Source organism: Acomys russatus, chromosome 5, assembly GCF_903995435.1.
Source record: "Acomys russatus chromosome 5, mAcoRus1.1, whole genome shotgun sequence".
NCBI lineage: Eukaryota > Metazoa > Chordata > Mammalia > Rodentia > Muridae > Acomys > Acomys russatus.
In genome coordinates this window covers 2,995,621-3,018,148 of record NC_067141.1, presented here as the reverse complement: position 1 = coordinate 3,018,148, position 22,528 = coordinate 2,995,621, and the positions used below count along the sequence as shown (strand labels likewise).

The 22,528-nt window shown below is 46.6% G+C and overlaps 1 protein-coding gene across 2 annotated transcripts in view; it reads right to left on the bottom strand.

Annotated features, from left to right (window-relative positions):
- Prkcb (protein kinase C beta) overlaps positions 1-22,528 on the bottom strand; it is a 345,671-nt gene that overhangs the window by 196,586 nt on the left and 126,557 nt on the right. For both annotated transcript variants that reach the window (XM_051145188.1, XM_051145187.1), the window contains exon 3: positions 7,862-7,944. In XM_051145188.1, coding sequence (XP_051001145.1) covers positions 7,862-7,944 — 83 coding nt within the window. The remainder of the gene's footprint in view (positions 1-7,861; positions 7,945-22,528) is intronic.

Below are 22,528 nucleotides of genomic sequence, written 5' to 3'. Positions count from 1 at the left end.
GAAATCTGTGAGACCATAACCAGATGGCATACAGATGAACTGGCTCTTTGCTGGGAGAAGGGTGGCAAAGCCTCAGACTTCCCCTACTGCCTCTGTTCTCAGCGTGGGACTTTTGGGGACACACCAACAGAGATGGGTAGCTAATAAACTGCAGCCTGTAGAGCATGCCCAGTAGTCAGTCATCCCATTGGGAGCGGGGCTGATAACCACTGTACAGAAATGGGTTCAATAGTTTGAGCTTCCTCTTTGTCCTGCACAGCAGCTCTGCAGATCTAACATCTGCCCTTGAGACTTACTAAAACCTGTATACACAGCAACCTTTTGGATGTTTGACCTGGATGGGACAATCCTCCAGACACCTGCACCACCACCCCTCTAAGGTATGGTTTTGGCATTTGGTGACACTCAACTTGGTTACTGAGTATTTTGGCTGTGAATACAGAAGCCATAGACTGCAGTGTTACATAAGCAGGACACGATTTTAGCATGATGGTGTACTTTCTGATGTTGATAAATACTAGATAGATGAGAGTGAGGGGGTGCGGGGGAGGGTTAGAAGGCACTGTACAGTTTAAACTGTGTGGCCCCTATTGAGAAAGCCACGGGGCTGTTCTGGTACAGGTGATGGTGATGCCAAGAAGAGCCGTCTCGGCCCTAGCTGTTGCTTCTTTCCCAGTAGTGAGTCGCAGAGGGCCCCCCATTTGGTGTTATGTAAAGCAGAGCAATGCAGGCGTTCAGAGGAAAGCAGCTGTCAGATTGCTTGCTTGAGCTGAGGAAAGTGAACACTGTCACATGGGGAAAGGTAAGCTGTTTCCCTTACTGCGATTCACAGTGTAATGGGTGGGACCAAGCCTAGCAAAGTCAAGCCTTCGTTGCAGTCTCCAGGGCCCCAAGTGAACTGAGGTCACGACATGTGGATGACTAGAATATTATCAGGAGCACTAGAAGATTCTCATTTGTGGGAACTAAGCCTGCTCCCAGATGACAGGATCGCTGGAGCATCTAGGAGCCTCTTTACAACACTTCTGTCGCACTTGAGATTCCGTTGGTTCTCTGTGGGAGCCTGAGACTACGCTAGAGAAGTAGTTCCACCCACGCTCCCGGCCATCACCCCCCCACCCCCCCCCCCCCCCCACCCCAGCCACAAAACTGGAGGGTCCAGCCTCAGAGCATCCCCGAGTGACCTTCAGAGCTCTCCGTGCAAAAACTGGAGTAAGAAAGTAGGAGATATTTTTTGAGATGGGGGTCTCGCTATGTGGTCCATGTTGGCCTTGAACTTGCCATCCTCCTCCCTCAGTGATGAGGCAGTCCTGAGTGATGAGATCACGGGTATGTGCCACCACAGCCAACTCAGTGAGCAGAGGTAACAGCAGCACCAAAACAGGTTTTAGAAGCGTAACCTCTGATTTTCAAGTGTATAGAATATTGCAGATTTATATATTAATTATTACATGTCTAATAGTAAATGATGTGTATCTAAAACACTGTAAATGACATTTTAAAGATTTATTTACTATATATAAAGTGCACATTAAGTCACATTATAGATGGTTGTGAGCCACCATGTGGTTGCTGGGAGTTGAACTCAGGACCTCTGGAAGAGCAGTCAGGGCACTTAACCACTGAGCCGTCTCTCCAGCCCTGTAAATGATATTTTAAATACTATAAAAATACAATACTCACACCTCTATAGTTAACTATCTGCTTTTTAAAGGAGATTAATAACGACACCATTCCTACGCCAGCATTTAATCAGCATGGCTTTTATTAAAGTGGGATTTGCGTGTAATAGTGTGTAGACTTTGAGTATGCACTTTGACTCATTCTTAAAGGCATACACACCTGCATAAGAACTGGCTCAGCCAAGATCTACAGCATCTCTGTCACCCCAGACACCGATACACGGTCGCCAGCCAGGACTCCATTATGAGGCTGTGGTAGATTTCTCTTACATAAGCATTCATCAGTAGTCACTTGAGTCATTTCCAAATTTCAGTCGCTATAAATACTGATGCAATGAATGCCATGCTGGCTAAATAGATGCGCCTCTCCTTAAATAACCCCTCAGCAAGAATTCCTAGAATTGTCGTCCTTAGGGCAAAAGGGTTAGGTGTCATCATTTTCAAATCGCAAACTACTTCCAAGACCATAAAATATTGACAAGCCACCTAGGGAGTGCTTTTCCACTTCAGAACTGCCAGGCCTGGGGCCCCTGTTCAATACTTAGTACTATTTTTATTAGCCATTATTCTTTTGCAGGTCAGAGGGTGGCCTGCATTCAGTCCCGTGCAGTCGAGCCACCTCTAGATATTAATAATAATTTCAAACCCATTTATTGAGTGCTGCTTTGGGCCAGATACTAGCTTAGGTGTGGTCCAAGCAGTTTTCTCAGTGAGCACTCATGGCACCTACCCCCTAGGATCTAGATATTATCCTCTCTATTTTAAAGATCTGAACTAAAGGTTATAGAAATTGAGTTACTTTCCCAAGGTCACAGGGGCACATAGTCGGAATATGACACCGGCGCTTCCTGGCTGCAGAGACTAAGTTCTCGGTATTGCATCACAGAATCTGAGCCTTTATATAAAATAGTGAAGATGGAAATGCAATTATATCATCTGGACCAGGGACCGTGGGGGATTCTTGGTGTACTCAGAGTAGGGAGGGAGGTAGAAAGGCTGTCGGCTACTGTATCACAGGCTCACTGTGCACCACAAGAAGCACTTCCAGGCAAGGGCTCTATGGTGCTTGTGCTGTTGACCCATTTGTCTTTGGGAGCTCTTTTCAGCTCACATGATGATGGAGGCTGAGACATCCCATGATCTGCCATCTGTAAACTCGAGAATCAAGAGGGTCGGTAGCAACCGGGCGGGCGCAGTGGCGCACACCTGTAATCCCAGCACTCAGGGAGGCAGAAGCAGGCAGATCGCTGTGAGTTTGAGGCCAGCCTGGTCTACAGAGTGAGTCTAGGACAGCCATGGCTACACAGAAAAACCCCATCTCATAAAACAAAAACGAAATCTGTAATATTAGGAAAAGAAGGAGAAAGAGTCCCATGGAAAAGCAGAGACACTCTGCCATGTTTTGAGACACCCCACCCCACCCCACCTCCGCCAACGGCGAGTGCTGTATATATTGTCTAGTCTCGTTGCCTATTGAATGGTTAGTTAGCAGTAGTTAGGTTCACTGGGACAGTGGTTGGCTCATAAAACTTCCTTGGTGTATCATGGTATGATCACATCTGTAGAGAAATGTCACACAAGCATAAGCCTATCATGGTGTCCAGACTCGACCCCACCTCAGGTGGTGCTGGGAATAGCAGAGAACACATTTTTTCCTTAGACAAAAACATGCATTTCTGCTTCATAAGCTTGCTGCATGCTTGGTGTCTCAAGGTCACAGAGGAGGGAGGGGCTGCTCCTCCAGACCTGCGTGGGCGCCAGACGCAGCCAAAGACCGCCTATCCAGGTGGACAAGCAGCCAAAGACAGCCTATCCAGGTGGACAAGCAGGTGTGCCCAGGTCTTTAATCATGCCTCCAACCGCAGGCAGAAAAAAGGCCAATGAACCGAGTCAAGCCAGTTCAGGAGTCTGGACCAATTCATCATTCTTGCTGCCAAGAGACCTTCTTGGAATAGCATCTAGCGAGTCACTGCAGCCAGGCTGCCAACTCCTATGCACGGGGACCGTGGGGAGCAGCTTCTGTTCTCCCCGTGCCTAAAGCAAAGAATGTCTGTATTCCTCCATTCACACAGAGAAGGGTTGCTCCCTCGGCTACCCATGAAGCCTTCACACTCCCAGGAAAGACTGCCAGATGGTCAATAGAAGAAAGCCTGCGCATCCTGTAGGCTTGCTTGGTCTGTGCTGACTTCCCACCCACGTACACTGGAGCCATCACTGTTGTCATCAGTGTCATAATCGTCATTGTCATTATCATCGTCATCTATATAAAGATTTGCACCAAACACTGTGTTAGGAGTTTCCGTAGATAATTAGGCATCTGACACTCATAACACTGCTGTGACATAATGGCTATCATTTTACCCACTTTTCAGCTGAAGAATTTAAGGGATTTAAAATAACTATCCGCAAGGTTACATGGGTTTGCATCTAGGAGGGCTGGATCTATATTCTATCCTACAGTCTACAGTTTTAATCAGTGCACAATACTGCTTTTCTAGGGTTTCCCTAAGAAGCCACCTATCTCCACTCTGTAATCATGGGACGTGCATACAAAGTCTCATCTCTTGGAGTGGATACATGTACTAGGGTTCTCCACATAAACAGAGCCAAGACGAGGGATGTAGCTCTAGCTATGTAGATTGGTTTGGTGATTCAGCTCACATGATGATGGAGGCTGAGAAATCCCATGATCTGCCATCTGAAAACTGGAGAATGAAGAGGCTCAGTAGCAGCCAGGAGCAGTGGTGCACACCTGTAATGCCAGCACTCAGAGAGGCAGAGCCAGGCGGATCTCCATGAGTTCAAAGCCAGTCAGGTCTACGAAGGCTGTCCAGGACAACCAAGGCTACACAGAGAAACCTTGTCTCAAAAACAAACAAACAAACAAACAACAACAAAAGAGGGCCAATAGCACGTTTCCACCAAAGCCAAGTCCCAAGGCCAGAGAGGCAGAAGAACCTCTAGTGGATACCCTGGACCAAATCTGAAGGCCTCAGGCCTGAGGGCATTGATATCGAGGGGCAGAAGAAATATAGATGCCCTGGTTCACACAGAGTGTGAACTCACCTCACGCCTGCCCTTGTTCTTCTACCTGAGCCTTCAGCAGATGGAACACTGCCACTCCTACCGATGACTGGAAAGCTAAGCTCTTCGGGAAACCCCCCTCAAAGATCCACCTGGAAACTGTTTCATCCACTCTCGGGGCATCCCTTACTCCAGATGAACTGATCCTTGAAAAACCCTCCATTGTAAGCCCATCCTTTCTCAACTTGGGACCTACCTCTTTGAATGATACTTAATTTCAAAATAAAGAACGCCGCACTCATACTTGCACTCGATGCCCTTAGATCTGAATTAACCAGGAGCACACTAATGCCTTCCCTGGGGAGTGAAGTGAGGCCCTGAGACCTGACTATTCTTCTCTTGCTACTCTGTACTTAAATACCAAGAGGTAAAAACTAACAATGTAAGAACTGACATGAAGTCGATACATCTAATCATACATTGCAAAAGCCTATGAGGAGAAAGAAAACAGATGCTTGTTCAACAGAGGTGCATATATACACAAAATTTATTTATAACAAAACACACATGCTAGTTACAGTCATCTTTTCTATAGTTTTTTGCAAGATTATAGGTGGTGCTTGCTTGTAACTTCCTTCTACTCGGCTCCCTCTGCTGTCAATCAAATACCTCAGCTGACGGTGGTTCTCTGCTAGAGGTAATGGTCTGAACCTTCATTCTTGAAGGGTCTGGGCCATTTAATAGTGTCTGGGTTGGGATACTAGAGCTTTCTGTAGACCTTAACCACAAGTCTTGGTGGTGCGCTAAGAGAACCCCTGTGTTTCAAGCACACTTTTCCTTTCCCCCCACAGGAGGGACCCGCTTCTTAATCCAACAAGAGCCACTACTCCTGTCTTGGCATATTGGCTCAGAGGCAGAAGAAGCCCTAAGTAGAACCATCAGTGTTTCTCTCTGTGTGGAAGAGTTTCTCCCTGAAGAGCCAAGGATTCTAGGCTGTCTGAGGACATCGTTCCAGAGAGAAGAGCCCACAGGTTTGCAGATGGGTCACTAGGAGTAATTATGAGTGGACCATGCTGTCACCAGTGAGTGGCAGGATCTCAGCCATCAGGAAGACAGCATGCGCTCATGCTAGTTTTGAGAATCCTTACAGCCACCTGAATACCTTGCTTCAATTCTAGAAACCCCATAATGTGAGTTTCTATTTATCCAGAACTATTATTGGCACAAAACTTCCTGTTTGAGTCTGGGCTACCAAACCAAAACAGGTGACTTTTAAATCACACACTCACAAATTATTTCTCACGGTCTTAGCCAAGGTCCATGGAATGGCAGCCTCAGTGAGAGCCCATTTCTGTTTACATTGCTTTTGTCTTGGTGTCCCTCCCATGATGGAGGAGATGAGGCACCATCCTAGGTCCTTCCTATAAAGGTGGATGTCATTCATTCATGAAGGCTCCTCATTCTTGACCTGTCCACTTCCTAAAAGTCTTGCTGCCAATACCATCACCTGACGGTTAGAATTCCAATGTGAGTTTGGGAAAAGACAGAGCATTCAGACCACAGCAGCACATGGTCAGAGCTTGCCAATCAGCACAGCCCACCCTTCTGGCCACTGCAATCTGTGGTTACTGAGTGGCCGTGCTAATAAGAAGAAAATGAAAGCCACCATGTTCTCGTAGTAGAATCGTCCCCCAAATAAATCAAACACGGGAATATTGAGCCAAGAGGTGGAGAAGGAGGCTCCCAAGTGTTCCATTGAGGCACCTCGACTTATCATGCAAGTATCAGGCATCTTCACCATCTAGCATTAGTGGTGGCCTCAGGCAGAAGGAAGGAAGGAGGTTAAGGCTAAGAATGGCTGTTGGGTAGAAAAACCAACAAATACCCCAAACTCCAGACAAACGCATTCCAAACACTTCGATTTATCCTCCTATCACTCGTCTTTTTAAAAAATTTTTTTATTAATTTGTTCTTGTTACATCTCAATGTTTATCCCATTCCTTGTATCCTCCCATTCTTCCCTCCCTCCCATTTTCCCCTTATTCCCCTCCCCTATGACTGTTCCTGAGAGGGATTACCTCCCCCTGTATATGCTCATAGGGTATCAAGTCTCTTCTTGGTAACCTGCTGTTCTTCCTCTGAGTGCCACCAGGTCTCCCCCTTCAGGGGGACATGGTCAAATTTGAGGCACCGATAAATGGATTGAGCTAGAAATGATCATAATGAGTGAGTTAACCCAGAAGCAGAAAGACTCAAATGGTATATACTCACTTATATCTGCATACTAGCCCAAGGGGCATGTCCCATGAAAGCCTTCACTTACCAGGAAACTGGGACAGAGGGGAGGACATCCTATTGGGACTCTAAATGAGAGAAGCATGGGAGAATAGCAAAGTAGAAGGATCCAGAGGGTCCTAGAAACCTACAAGTAGAACATTATAATAGGCAGATTTGGGCCCAGGGGTCCCGCTCAAACTAAGGCACCAGCCAAGGACAATACAGGCGGTAAACTTTAAACCCCTACCCAGATCTATCAGTCATCTTGTCATTGACTTAATGTCGTCTTTAAATCAACTTATCTTTACTTAACCTAAATAACTATCCTTAGGCAGGAGTTTTTATCTTCAGTCCAGAAGAATGAAATTATCACTAAATGTGTTTTCTCAACCCATACTAAAATACATGGTGAGTAAGAGAAAAATACTCATCTGTTTTACCTACAGACATCTCTTGTCTCACTGGCAGTAGTCATACTGTGGTTGCTTGTTTGTTTGTTTTTGAAACAGGATCTCACAGTGTAGCCCAGGCTTACCTGTAACTTGCAACTCTCAGTTTTCTGGGTGTGTGGTTACAGTGTGGTCTCCAGCACCCAGCTAATCCTTTAGAATGAATCATAGCAGGGTCAACCCCCATGCTCCTGATATTGCGACCTCCCAGCAAAGGACCAGAGAATGTGTTGGGAAGCTGCCCTTGCAGGATCAGACTAATGACTGAGCCTCATCCACTGAGCTCCAGATCTCAGTGTCAAGGTAAAGCCACTAAGCAAGATCACAGTGGGGCCAAGCTGTTTTCCTGCCCAGCCACACTCCCCCACTGAAAGCAACCCTATCAGGGTGACGGTGAACCAGGAGGCATGACCGCGGCTGGGTACTCACATCAGAGGCTGGACCCTTGTCCGCACCAGGGCAGGAGAATGTGACAAATTCATGGCAGCGCTTGTGTACAACAAAGCAGCAGACTACAAAAGAAAGAAAGGGGGAGAGAAAAGAGAAAGAAGCCATTAGGGTTACTCCATGCAAAACAACATCAGCTTCCACCTTATGTCCTCTGTTGGGTACATTGACATGACATCCTGCACAGGGGTTAGATGTCTAAGTTAAGTAGGGCGGGAAGGGGGGGGTTGGGATAAAGTCCTGGGGACATCATTTTGAAGACTGCTGTTTGATCCGCAGACCTCACTTGGCCCTTTAATCCCAGCAGGACTCGGGAGGCAGAGACAGGGATCCCCAGGGTCAGCTATCTATCTAGACTACCTGGAACTGGCTCGCTCCAGATTTAGAGACAGAGATCCTGCATCAATAAAGAAAGTGGAGAGCACCTGAGGAGCATACTGTACATCAAGTTTGGGCTTCCACATCCAAGTGCACTCGCACACACACACACACACACACAACACACGTGGATGCACTCACTTCTACCTGGCCCCCCCTGCACTCATACATATGCCAACAGGCATACACACACACCTACTCACCACACGCTTGTATACACGTGGAAAACTAGTTTAGCTAATGTGCTAGGAATCAGACATACCCCAAATTACAGTGATCTTGGAGATCACTTAGAGTGCCAAGTCTTTGATTGGTTTAGGAATAGGATGCTGGGTTGTTTTTTTTGTTTTGTTTTGTTTTGTTTTGTTTTTTTTAGATCAAGTACCAGATGAAGTAGTTTGATGATATTTAGGTCCATAACACACACGAAACATGTGTCTTTAAGTATTAGACTCCTACCTGGAGGGATGGGTAGAACAGGAAGGGTGTGGAGGAACCTTGAGCAAGAATGGCAGAGGCGTGCTCCTCTCACCAGATCAATGTCAAGTCAGTGTGGGAGGAGAAGAAACAGGCCGCAGGCTGGGGGTGGAGCTCAGAGTGGTGAGCTTGCCTAGCCTGTTGGAAACGCTGGGATGAAGAGGAGGAGGGGGGCAGCACGCAGAGGAAGGGGGAAGATGAAAGGGAGGGCAGGAGAAAGGAAAGAGGCAGAGAAGGAGAAGATAGGAGGAGGAGGAGCAGGAGGAGGAGGGACCAGAAGATGGAGGAAAAGAGAGGGGAGTGTGGGAGGAGGAGGGGAAAGGTGGAGGAAGGAGGCTGACGAGGCTTTAACACTGCTTGCAGTTTGTAACCAAATACATATAAACTACACATGTGAAGTCCTGTGAGCTCAGCGCAGCTGTGATACAGCTTCACAGTCTCGGGGATACAGTAGTCTGAGAAAGGGGCAGCCAGTGAGTCTATACATGATAAAACAGCCGTTTTGCAGTTTCGTTTCCCAGATCTTCTACATCCTCTAGATTCCCTTCCTAGGGGATGGACTGCATTAAGGACCAGCATGGAGCTTTTATAAAGCACATATTCAACAAACAGAGCAGAAAAATTTCAGGCTACTCATAGAGATGTGATCGTGTGGACCTGTCATCAGTAGCTACTGACAGTGCAGAGTCTGTGACCATTAGTCACAGGATAGTCTTTTTAAAATATATTTTATTAATTTATTGATATTACATCTCAAGGGATAGTCTTACTGCAGATTCACAGTACAAATGCCAAGAGCTTGTTAGGCCCAGTTACCTGGAGGCCGTCACTGTCCCCTCTTGCAAGTCCTGAGAACCCCAACTGACACACAAACACACACACACACACACACACACACACACACACACACACACACAAACACACACACAGTGGAGTCTCCAACAAGTAAGAAGCAGGGGAAGAAAAAGACAAGGAGAAAATAACAGCAGCTTGCATCCAAAGAAATATAAGGAACATCTTGACTACAGGCATTATGCATATGCCATTTGAATCCTAATTTGAATAAACTGGCAATATTAAAAATTCACCAAGACAATCAGGAAAATAGATCTATTCACTTGGCCTTTATGATAGTAAGCAATTATTCTTATTGGTATTAGAAAACAAATACCTTTGGTATGATAGTGTCACGGTGGTTATTTTAACAGCATCTTTATCTTTGAGGGATACAACCTAAAAGCTTTATTGATAAAGGAATTCAACTCAGAGATGCTTAGGAGGGAGACAGACTGAAAAAAAAAAAGAAAAGAAGAAAGAAAAAAAGAAATTTGATCATTAGGACTCATGAGGCGGACACGTGAGGATTTAATGCCAAGCTATCTTCTCTTATCTTGATTCTTCCATAAAATACAATTTTAAGACAGAGACCTAAGCAGACAGAGAGAGGCCAAGTTACAAAACACCGGGGCAGGAGGGATTGCAGAGTCTAATGTGCTGCAGTCTGCACTCCCCATGGGGTCTGCAAACACCGGTGAGCTGCATATAAGACTAATTTAAGTGTGTTAACAATTAAGATGGGGATGGCTGGTGAGGTGGCTCAGTGGGAGCAAACACTTGATGGAGGGGCCTGACAATCTTGCCTTAATCCCAGCAATCACAGTAGGAGAGAACTGAGTCCTGAGATTTGTCCTCTGACCTTCATTCATACATGTGCTGTGGTACACACACACACACACACACACACACACACACACACACACACACACACACACACACACACCATGATATTGTGTTTGTTTAAGAATTAAGATTGGGCCTCCTGAACCCTCTGGGTCCTTCCATCCCCCTGTTCTACCATGCCACTCTGAGCTCTCCAACCGCCCCACCCAGAATCCAGCTGCAAGTCCTAGCATCAGTCCCGATCCCCGCCCCCACCATCTGACCTCTGTCTCTCAGGTCTCAACAGGATAGCCTGCCACCCTTCCTGTGTGTGGCCACAAGGCCACTCCACCAATGGGCAGTGACCAAATCACGGGCACCAGAGTTCACGTCAGAGGCAGCCCCCCACCCACACTCCCAACAAAGACAATTAGGTGTCCATCAAAGGAGACCACCAAGGCTGGCGGATCTGGACCCAGGGGGACCTGCACAAACTGTGGCACCAGCCAAAGACAATGCATGAACTAAACCTAGACCTCCTGTTCAGATCTAGCCAATGGACAGCTCATTCTCCAAGGTTGTGGGAACAGCAGGGACTGCCTCTGACAGGAACTCAGGTGCCCCTGATTTGATCACTTCCCCTTGGTGGGAAAGCCCAGCGGGCACACAGAGGAAGGGGAAGCAGGCTATCTGGATGAGACCTGATAGGCTGTGGTCATATGATGGAGGAGGAGGGGGTCCCCTTCAGTCAGAGGTCTAGTGGAGGGGATTAGGGCAGAAGAGAGAGGGAGGGTGTGAATAGGAAAATAAGAGCAAGGGGATAACAATAGGGATATAATGTGACTAAATTATAATAAAAAAATTTTTAAAAGAATTAAGATTGGGGCTGCCATTCTGTGACAGCGCTTTCTCCCGGCATGTGTAAGACTACAAATATTAACAATAACAAAAATGAACAATTAAGGATAGAAGAAGACAAAAAGAAAATTCCATGTTCAGCTTTCAAAACAGTGTAAGGAAAACTAATGCAAAGAAAGCATTGCGGGTTCGTTTGAACAGACAACCGATTGGGGACACATGTGAGGGTGTTCTAAAACCTACATTTGATGCCATTTCTACTGTAAGCTCTTTAATCCATCTGTAATTTTTTTTTAAATCTAATCAGCACTGGAATGCTAACCTCCCCACCCCCACAGGTACCCAGCTGTCCCAGCAGCCTTGATTGAATAATTCTGTCCTTCTGTCTGCATTTCCAACGCCAAGTTTATTAAGTGTTCAATAATTATATACACTGAGCTTGTCTTCAGGCCTTTAGCTTTGTCCTCGGATCTATTGTGAAGAACGACAATGCGGGTTTAATTACAGCAACTTTATAACATGTTGCGCCCCAAGCACCCCGAGTCCCCCATCATTAGCCCTATTTTCAGCATTCTTTTAAGCTATTGCTAAGGGTTTATCCTTCCAAGTGAACTTCAGAAGCAGTTTATCAAGGTTGTTAAAGTACCAATGGGAATTGTATTGGAGGCACGTTAAGTCCATCTCCGTCCTCCAAAAATAAAATAAAACAAAATAATTGGGAATTTCATTGAACTGGCCTTCCATTTTCAAAATTAAAATTCAAGACAACTGACACACTGACCACAAGTCACACCTCCAGGACTTGGTTGCTCCCTTGTTTAAAAATCTCATTTCCCATCTTGCGGAGAGGCTTTCATCTCTCCATATGCTCGCCATGCAGTTCTTACAGTGTACCATCTGAGGGACCCCTGCTTTTTTTTTTTTAATTTTATTAATTTATTCATATTACATCTTGATTGTTAGCCCTTCCCCTGTTTCCTCCCATTCTTCCCTCCCTCCCACTTCCCCCCTTTTCCCCTCCCCTATGTCTGTGATTGAGGGAGACCTCCTCCCCCTGTATATGCTCTTAGAATATCAAGTCTCTTCTTGGTAACTTGCTATCCTTTCTCTGAGTGCCACCAGGCCTCCCCATCCAGGGGACGTGGTCAGAAAAGGGGCACCAGAGTTCGTGTGAGAGTCAGATCTCACTCTCCACTCAACGGTGGAGAATATCATGTTCGTCGGCTAGGTCCTGGTAGGGGTTCGAAGCTTACTACCTATATTCTCCTTGGCTGGTGCCTTAGTTTGAGGAGGACACCAGGACCCAGATCTGCCTGTCATAAAGTTCTTCTTGTAGGTTTCCAGGACCCTGTGGGTCCTACTATTTCCCCATTCTTCCATGCTACTCTCGCCTAGAGTCTCAATAGGATGTCCTCTCCTCTGACCCACTTTCTTGGTAAGTAAAGTTTTTCATGGTACGTATCCCTTGGACTAGTGTTTTGATATAAGTGAGTATATACCGTTTGTCTCTTTTTGCTTCTGGGTGAACTCACTCATTATGGTAATTTCTAGATCAATCCATTTGTCCACAAATTTCGGGAATTCCTCGTTTTTAATAGCTGAGTAGTATTCCATAGTGTAAATGTACCACAGTTTCTTAGTCCATTCTTCTTCTGAGGGACACTTAGGCTGTTTCCATGTTCTGGCTATTATGTAAAAAGCAGCTATGAACATGGTTGAGCATATGGAGGGGCCCCTGCTTTAATACTCCCCTTTCCTCGTGTTTTCTAGCTTGTTGCTGTTTGCATATAGGAGGGCAATGCAATCCCACAGTGGGGATTGTGTAGCCTTTTAGAAACTCACGATTGTGGATATGGGTTTTTAGTTGCCTTCAGAATCCTAGCCGGAAAATTGAGTTACCCCAAGTAATCATATTTTTCTTCTCTCCTTTCTCACATATATACCCCTTCCCCCACCTTATCGTGTTTCTGTATCTACAACTGTCAGAACACCAGGAAATAAAGGGCCGATAGCTGTCCTTCCCAGCCTACTAGTATCACCTCTCCCTCCCTCCTTCTAGGCGTTCCTCACAACCACCAAAGTGCCTTTCCACGATTCCTCCGATTCCTCAGAGCGACTTGTAGTTTGTGGTTTTCTTGGAAACTGCCCATGTGTTTACAGGGTTGCATCTTACCTGGTATGGCATTTACCTGCATCTCAGTCTCTCAAGTCACATTCTTAGGTGTGCTTACAGTTTCTCACAGACTTACCCTTATTGTCTATTATTTTGTTTTTATTTATTTTTTTCTTTTGGTAATAAGGATGGAACACAGGGCCATCTGCGTGTTAGATTACTACTGTATACTGAATGTTATCTGCTTTTATATGTGTCTGTGGTGTGTGTGTTCGTGTGTGTGTGTGTTCGTGTGTGTGTGTGTGTGTGTGTGTGTGTGTGTGTGTGTGTGTGTGTGTATGTGTGTGTGTGTGTGTGTTGTGCATATGCATTCACAGGCTTATGAAGTCCAAGTATCTTTCTTAGTAGCTTTTCACCTTGGCTAGTTAGTTAGTTGGTTGGTTGATTCGTTGGTTGGTTGATTAGTTAGTTAGTTAGTTAGTTGGCTAACTTTTAAGACAAGGTCTCTTACTAAATGTGTAGCACAGTGAGCCTGCCAGGCTAGGAGCTACCATGCTCCAGGGATCCACCTGTCTCTCACCCCAGCTGCAGGGGTTACAGATGTGAGCTGCTTGCTATGCCTGGTTTTCACTTAGGTGCTTGCGATCTGAACTCAAGCCCTCACGCTTATGCAGCAAGCAGCTTACCAACGAAACCATCTCCCCAACCCCTTTTTATTTTGTGACAGCATTTCACTATGCTGCCTGGCCCAGCCTTGAACTTCCTGTCTTGGTGTCCTGAGCGGCTGGATTGCAGCCTGGGCCACCAGGCTGAGCTCTCTGTTAGTATCTATGTTTACTATGTTTTCTGTGTTAGCATCTGTGTTAGTATCCGGCTGTCAGAAAGAAGCCCATGGGTTTGGTCATCAGTTCTGCCAGGCTTTTCTCCACTAAAGCTGCTTCTGCTTTCCTCAGTGACCATGCGGTTGTGCTACTTACTGTTAAGGCACAGGAATTCTGGGCCCTGGTGGCTGGGTTTGGGGCATGTGTCATTTGAAACTACAATGTTTGGGTACAGTATCTGGTCTCTGTGTGCTTCTGTTTCCTCTTTGAGAGATGACAGTGAGAGAAGTGGTTCCCATATCGTGGTGGTGCTGGCCACCCTCAGAACTGAGCCATCTAAACCAACAAATACCAGCTCCCATCATGCACGGCTCTCGAAGTTTCTTGAGCAGAGGACCCAGTTAATTTATTCCCATTCTTTTTCATTAAAAATTTAAAGATTTTTTTTCAGTCTCAAAAACTATTATTTTAAGTACAGTTTTGGCTGTGTTTATGTTTTATATTTAGTGTGATTATTAAGCTTCTAAGTGGTCCATCATAAAGGTCTAAATTTCTTCCTTGACCCAGAATGAATTGGGAAAGTTTCTTCACCCATTTTCAAGTGGTAACTTTATTCTAGAAGCCTTTTTCAGAGCTTCCAAAGTGTGAGTCAGGAGTTTCTTCACCCTTATGGGTCCTGTCAGGGCATGGGAACTAAACAGCACAGCATCTCGATGTTTCCTGGGTCTGCTGCCATTCCCAGCACCAACACATAAGTGATAGTAAACTAATGACTGGCACATGAAGAAACAAAAGAATGAGCCACAGGAAGAGAAGAAAGTACCCTACAATGTCCCGCCTGCAGAGGTGGCTCCTGAACCCAGTGGTTCCTCTGCCTTCCCCAGTGGGTGAGGTCTCTTTGGGCAGCCTTCCAATTAGCACAGAAACGAAGAACCCAGCCCTATGGGAGGAGCCAAGTGACCTAAGTGGCCTGTCACTCTCCCCAGCTATTGGGGACAGACTCTGGAAGTAGAAGAGCTGCTGTGGTACAGGTAACTCCAATACGTGGCTTGTTCTTAAAAGCTGCGCAAATCAAATCCCCCATTAACTAAAACACGCTTTTAAAGAGGACTAGGGCCGCCTATTTTAAGAAACAAACTAAATCTCTTTGTGATACAAATAAACACCCCCTCATTTCTGTTTGGCAAATTCAGGGGCAGACTAGCATTTCTTAACAAGGAGGCATTTTCAGAACTACTGAGTGTGCCAGGTCCCGCTTCCACACAGGTAGCTGGAGGAAGCCAAGAATCCCTCCATGTTTCTTGCTGGATTTAATTACTCCTTGCTGTCCGGGATTGGAACGCCTACAGCCTGGCAACCTCTCAACCCAGTCTAGAGACCTTTGTTGATTACTCAATGGGGTCCCAAACACAAATGCCTCTCGGCTAGGTGAGTGATGCAGGTGCCTGGGGAACGGTAGGACTACACATGTGAAGGAGACGTGCAACCAGGCCTCAGTGTGGAGTGAAAAAGGTCTCACACTCCATCCGTCTTGTACATGAAAGGCCATCAAGGCTGCACACTGGTTTCACAGAAAGATGCCTGTGTCCTAATCCTGAGGAGCTGTGACTACTACCTTGCAGGGGGAAAATGGCCTTTGTAGACATGATTAAGCTAAGCACCCTGCAAAGGGGAAAGACACTGACATTGGGGTAGGCTCAATGGAACCCCAAGAGTCCTTTTATGAGGGAGGTGGAAGGGTCAGTCAGAGAATGAGCTGTGATGGTGGAAACACAGTTTGGTGGGGTGTTCTTACGTGAAGGAATGTGGCCGAGGAATGTGGGTGGCCTGTAGCAGTTGGAAAGGGCAGGGAACACTATGTCCCCTCCAGTCTCCCATGAGGAAGGCGGCCAGCTGACACCTTGACTTTAGTCCTAACAAAATCCATTTTTAGACTTTGGTCTCTAGAGCTGTAAGACACTAGCTTCATGCCATTTTAGGCACCTATATTTCTTTGACTTTGTTACAGTGGCTTTAGGAAACTAATATACTCAGTAAGAGTTAGAAACATACGATTGGTGCTATAAGCCCAAGACAGAGACACTTCCAAAGGGCCTCTATGGGGTAACTGCCCCAGGAAAGTGTCTGCAGTTCTACTGCACTCCCAATGCCCGCTTCTGAGCACCGCAATGCACTCATCATACTTTGAACAGGCGAGTACAGAGGGAGCCGATTTTGTTTTTTGTTTTGACTTTGATCTTCCTCTTTCGTCCAGTTCTCACTGGGTCCATGGTATAAAATTAGCATGCTTGGGTGCCCATCCATGCTCCAGAATTCCCTATCAACGTGAGATAGACATTCCAACACTAGTTGCAGCTAGCTATGGTAGGAAAAGAAGACAGACACTGAACACTTTCCAGGCTCTCACCTGTCTTGGGATGTCTCAAGCCCGCCAACCCTCAAGTGGAGAGGCTACCATTGGCAGAGGATGCTGGCCACATCTCAGGAACCAGGTGGATCTCACCTCGCGCCTCCAATTGGCTGCTCACAAGCTGAAGGCTACAGCATGCTTTTTGTACCTCTCCGATCCTCAATTCCCTTTTCCAAAATGGAAGTAATACTAATACCTGCTCTTATAATACCACTAAGAAGCTCAAGCGTGTCCCAGGGGCTTGGTGGAGACGGGCATCTGCCTTGCAGCAGTCAGCACACAGGCTTGATTTTTGTCTGGGAAAAAACCTGCCCTTTCCTCCTAGGTCAGAGACAAACCCTAGAGCCCGAAATGAAGTAGGGTTTCTCCCTCCCTGGAGCTGAAGTGGAACAGTCTGGCTCATGTTCACCCAATACCTGACCTCAGTGGCATTAAGAAAGGGGACTCAGGAGCTAGATGCAATGGCATATGCCTTGAATCCTAGTGCCCGGAAGGCTGAAACAGGAAGATTTCTAGTGTGAGGCAAGCCTGGGCTACATAACAAGATGTCTGCCTGTTTAAGAGAGGGGGCAGAGGGGAGGGAGGAAGGGAAGGAAGAAAGGAGGGAGGGAGGAAGGGAGGGACTGATTTTCACATGTGTGTCAGTGAAACTGGAGTCTTAATCAGAACCTGGGCCCAATGGCTGCCCTGAGAAGAAAAAATTTTACCTTGTTCCCAGGGAGGCTCATACTAGTCATTTACCCGAGGTCGTTCAGCCAGTGGTTGGTGACACTTGTGTTGGAAACTTGGTCTGCTCTCCTCTGGAGCCCACACACCCCGCTGGTATGGCGCAGGCACCTTTGTATTTGTCATTCATCTCTGTTCCAGAAGAAATCCTCCCCCGCTTTGCTCACCCCCACCATTCAGTCACTTGCTGAGCCCCACTGTTTCTTCCTTCGCTACATCCTTTCTACCAGATCCTCCTGCACACTCCCCACAAGCTCCACCTCAGCTGCCCTCAGTAGCTCGGATAGACCGCGGCTTGGTAATAAAGCCTCAGCCGGGCTCCCCAGAGCTTCATCAGCCTGCCTTGATATCTCATCTCTGTGAGCCAAAGTTTCCATAACCATAGAAGAGATAGGACTGCAATGCCACATAATTGTCAAGAAATCTAAATGAGATGTCATGTGTGAATGTGCACCAGCAGGAGATGGAATAAAATATACTCTTAAGAGAGAATCATTTACTTTCTTCCAGGATGAGGAAGGGGGAGTGTTTCAGAGTACAAGCTCTGCAGCCAACCAGCCTGGGCCAGGCTCCACAACTTAGCAGCTTTGTGACCTTGAAGATGCTCATTGTAGTTTTCCTGCCTCAGCAGCAATAATCTTACATCTTATACCAGGGTGTCATGAGGATTCTCTGAGTTCCTCTTGACTCAGTGTGGACACAGTCACTACCTAATAAAGGTCAAGTGTTGTCAATAGCATCCCCACGCACTTCCTCCCACCCCAGGCAGCCAACACACTTGTAGAACACTCAGCTTCCTATGACCTGGCTTCAGTGTCACTTTCCTGCTCTGGCCATCCACTGGCCGCCTGTTGTCTAAATCTGTGACATCCACCATGGCAGCCACTAACTACAGGGACGCTATACAGATGTAAGGCAATTAAACAAATGTCAGCTATATCTAGTGGATCTCTTAACAGCTCATGTGTCTAGAAGCTCTTGTATTGGGCTGATACAGATGTGTGTGAGGTGTGACTGTTATTGCCCAAGTCTTACTGGATGGAAGCAGCCTAAGGAATAGAGTGCAAGCATCAGCCAGGCTCTCATCCTTGGTGTAACTACTGACCTGCCTTAGCTCTTTTCTCCTCTCGCTCTATTGCCTGCTAGGCCAATGACAGCCACTTGTGATTATGGATTGTATGCATTCTCCATTATGCATATTTTATACACGGATCAATATACTGTCATCATATCAACGCCAACAGCCCACCACATGTGGTCCACAGATGAAAGAGAAGGCAGAAGAGCCAGGCCTTTAGCAGCAGACTGCAGGCCAGACTGGAACAGAAACAGCCCGTTATCCAAAGACAATTCACTCGGCATCCCAGTGGGACAGGCGACGGGTTGCCCGTCTTACTGCCTTGATGCAGGAGATGCAAGCAGGAGTTGCAAGCTCAGATGTCTGCAAAGGCCAGACCTTCTGGCTAAGTGAAGTCAGCCTGGAACATGGGCCAGACTGGGTTGAACTAAAGGATACAGGTCTTTCCAAAAAACATTTGGCTGCAGACAGGGGTGGCTCTGGGTTCGTGACTGCAGATGCCAGAGAGGATTTCTGCTAAGCTTTATGGAAGCAAATACATCAGGATTAATGTAGTTGCGTGCTGCCAGCTTACAGACTCCGTCTTATCTGCTTATTCTACCTCAAGCATCTCCACCTCAGGGATGTATGTTTCTGAAGCAAATATAAGCCAAGCATAGGACGGGAAGAAGATCATCTGTGTCACATGTGGCTGTGAGGAGAAGTATGTGGATCATACAATTCTTAATTTTAAAAAGCATAAATGAATGAATGAATGAATGGATGGATGGATGGATGGATGGATGATGAATGATTCGACAAGTTGGCTCATTTGGTTGCCTTCACACTCAGAAGCAAGCATCATAGCTGAGTCAAGAGGATGCAGCTGAGGCTGTGGGCGACTGGATGCTGTGTGTGAGTCTGTGGGGGCAGGAGGCTGCCCTCACACTGACAAGCCATGTAAGTTCAGAGGCCGCTCAGAGCCCTGTCTGGCATCTTCTCCTTATGCAGTGAGTGTTTCTTTGAAAAGAGTGCACCCTGTTTGAGGCTTAAAAATTCAAACACTGCCAATTCAAAAATCACTGTTTTGTGTCATTTCCGGAGGAAACTATTCTTTCCAGCTCCTTATACAATCCTTAGATAAACCCTACATCTTGTAGAAACATCCTCTGCATATGTGAGTCCATATGTAGGTCTATATGTGTGCAATCAGCCCTCCATATGCAAGGGTTCTATATCTGACGATTCCATCAGCCAACTATCAAAAACACTCGGGAGGAAAAGCCTGCATCTGTCCTGAACTTGTACAAACTTGTTTCCTGCCGTTCTGCCCTAAATAATGCACCCTGACAACTATCTGCAAAGGATTTCCATTGCAACAGGCATTAAAAGTAATCTAGACACACTTAAAGAATTCAGGAATATGAGAGTGGGTTACAAACCAATACTAAACCATTTTGCAAATGAGTCTGAACTACCTGCATATATGAGGAATTCAAGGGCATTCCTACATCCAGTGCTCAGCTGTGCCCAGGATAAGTGTGTGTGGACGAAGATATATTTCTATTTCCTTTTTCATCAATGCCTGGTTTTCGGCACGGCTTCATACTCAAATCCCCTGGGGAGCTGCTTATAAAGATGCTCAGTCCCAACGATTCTGACTTAGTGGGATTGGTGCGGAGGTGAGGGCAGGTGCTGGGACGGCTGCGAGGAAGCTCCCTGAGTGGTGCAGAAGCACTTGGAGAGTTGAGCATCGAGCCTCAGCACATGCCTCTGCCACCTGCTTCTCCCCAAGTGCCAGAGCCTGTTCCTCTTCGCTTTGGAGACAACAGCCCCATTCTGCTTCCACAGATGCACCTCACCCCATCAGATGGATGAGCTACCCAGTCACATAAGGAACTGCAAAAATGTCAAGGACTACTTCCTTGAGAGGGAGGGAAGGAAGGAAGAAAGGAAGGAAGGAAAAAAGGAAGGAAGGAAGGAAGGAAGGAAGAAGGCAGAAGAGACAGCAAATTGATTATCAAAACCAAGCACTAAAGAGGGAAGACCGAAGCAGGGGCAATCACCCTGCAGTTGTCAGCAACTGCCGGAAAAAAAATATTCTCCTTTACTGTGCCACCAAGTCTGTAAAATGGAGTGGCTGGGACCATGGGAGGTAAAGAATGGGCCTCAAGCAAAGGGGTCATACCACAAGAAAATCCACAGAACCAACTAGCCGGAGCCTGTAGGGGCTCACAGAGACTGACTGGGCTGCCAACCAGGGAGCCTGCATGGGACCGACCAAGGCGCTCTGCGCATGTTCTCCTGGGGGACTCCTAACAGTGGGAGCAGGAGCCTTCTCTGACTCTGTTGCCCGGGTTGCCTTAACAGAAGAGGAGGTGCCTAGCCTTACTGCAACTTGGTATGCCATGGCTGGTTGATCTCCTTTTCAGAAGAGAAACAGAGGAGAGTGGATGGTAGGGAGTGGGGGTGGGGGAGTGTGCAGAGGGGGCAAGGGACTGGGAGGAGAGAAGGGAAGGGAAACTGCAGTCAGGGTGTATAATAATTTTTTTTATTTTAATTGAAAATCTATTTTCAATCAAAGGAAAAGAAAAAAATGGCCCCTCATCTCAGAAATAAGTGAATCCAGGAAAAGAAATCTGCTCCCACCTCTGCCCTCTGCTTTTAAGAACTCTAAAGAAGGCAGACTCCTGAGAGGGCCAGGGTAACACTTGGAGGCTGTTTTGTGCTGTGTCTTCTTTCTTGTTCATGCCTTGAAGGTGGAGACAGGGCATGAGCATAGGATGTCACCATCTCAGAGGAACTTGAACATGGGCCATAGCGCCCTCGGACCATGATTTGAAAATCAAAGTACGGTAGACCTCTCTTGTTTCTGCCTGACCAGCATGTGTCTCCCATTCTTTTCTGAGAAATCACTCCTCCCTGACCCACAGTTTGTGTGTGTTATCAAAGGCTGCCCTCGTCCTCTGGATTGGAGAAGGGATGTAGGTAGAACCAAGTCACAGTGTGGACTCAGGGATGGACAAGTCACTCAAGCCTCCGGATGAGAATCAGCACCGGGACTTCTGCTTTTATTTATTTTATTTTATTTATTCAGAGGCACATCTCCTAGTCAAGGTGCTCAGCTGGTAAGGAAGATCATGTTTATTATCAAATGTGCCAGCATGCATGAGTGTGTGCCCATGCGCGAGTGTGTGCATGTGTGTGTGTGTGTGTGTGTGTGTGTGATATCAATTAAAAGTGAGAAAGTGGAAGTCAAACAGCAGAGGCTCCTGTTTCCTCAGTATTTTGTGTGTCTCCATGAATCAGCATCACTACTGAGGAAATGGTTGTTACCAGCATTTGGTTCAGCCCATGATGAGGAAAGTGGTTTACAGTGTCCCACCGCTGCCATAGTCTGTGTGTGTGCTGCATCCCTTGCCAATGACAACTGTGCACAGGAATTTGCTCAGATGAGAGGACATGTCAGGGGACTCCTGATTTGACAGGAACCCCATATCCATGAGTGCCTGGTATTGGGGTTTCTTTTAAGCAAGTCCCTGTTGGACTGGCACACCCACCTTCTGCTGTCATGAACACTCTGCCCTCATTGGTGAAGGAAAAGACACACGGCCTCAAGGTCATGGCCTTTCTGGACAAGAAAACGAGTCACATCCATCAAGTTTTGCCTGCGGAGTCATGTGGTTTGGAGCCAGGAGATAAACCCATGTTGATCCCAACCCCTTTTAAAAGCTACCGGTGAAACAATAGCCCTGAGTGCAAGGAGGGTGGCTAAGTTAATATTACCAAGTAAATATCAACAAGCAAAACAAAAACAAACAAACAAACAAAAACCCAAATCAACCACCATGCCACAGAGACCGCACAGAGCTTCTGCTAGCTTTACTACCCAGCATGCACTCCTTCCTTTACTTCCTGGAATGATGATTTCCCTTTGGGAAGTCACCCTTCTCCCACTGTATGCAGCTCTTGTAAGGCGTTCCCCAACATACCAAGCTTTCTCCTTGCACACAACCCAACACCCCAACTTTTAGTGAATCACACTTTCTCTGGAATTTGATTTGGGGCTGAGAGGCACAGGGGTGGGAAGAGCTATGGCTGATTCATCCCACTAATATCACCGTGCAAAGGCCACATGTCCGTTCCTGTC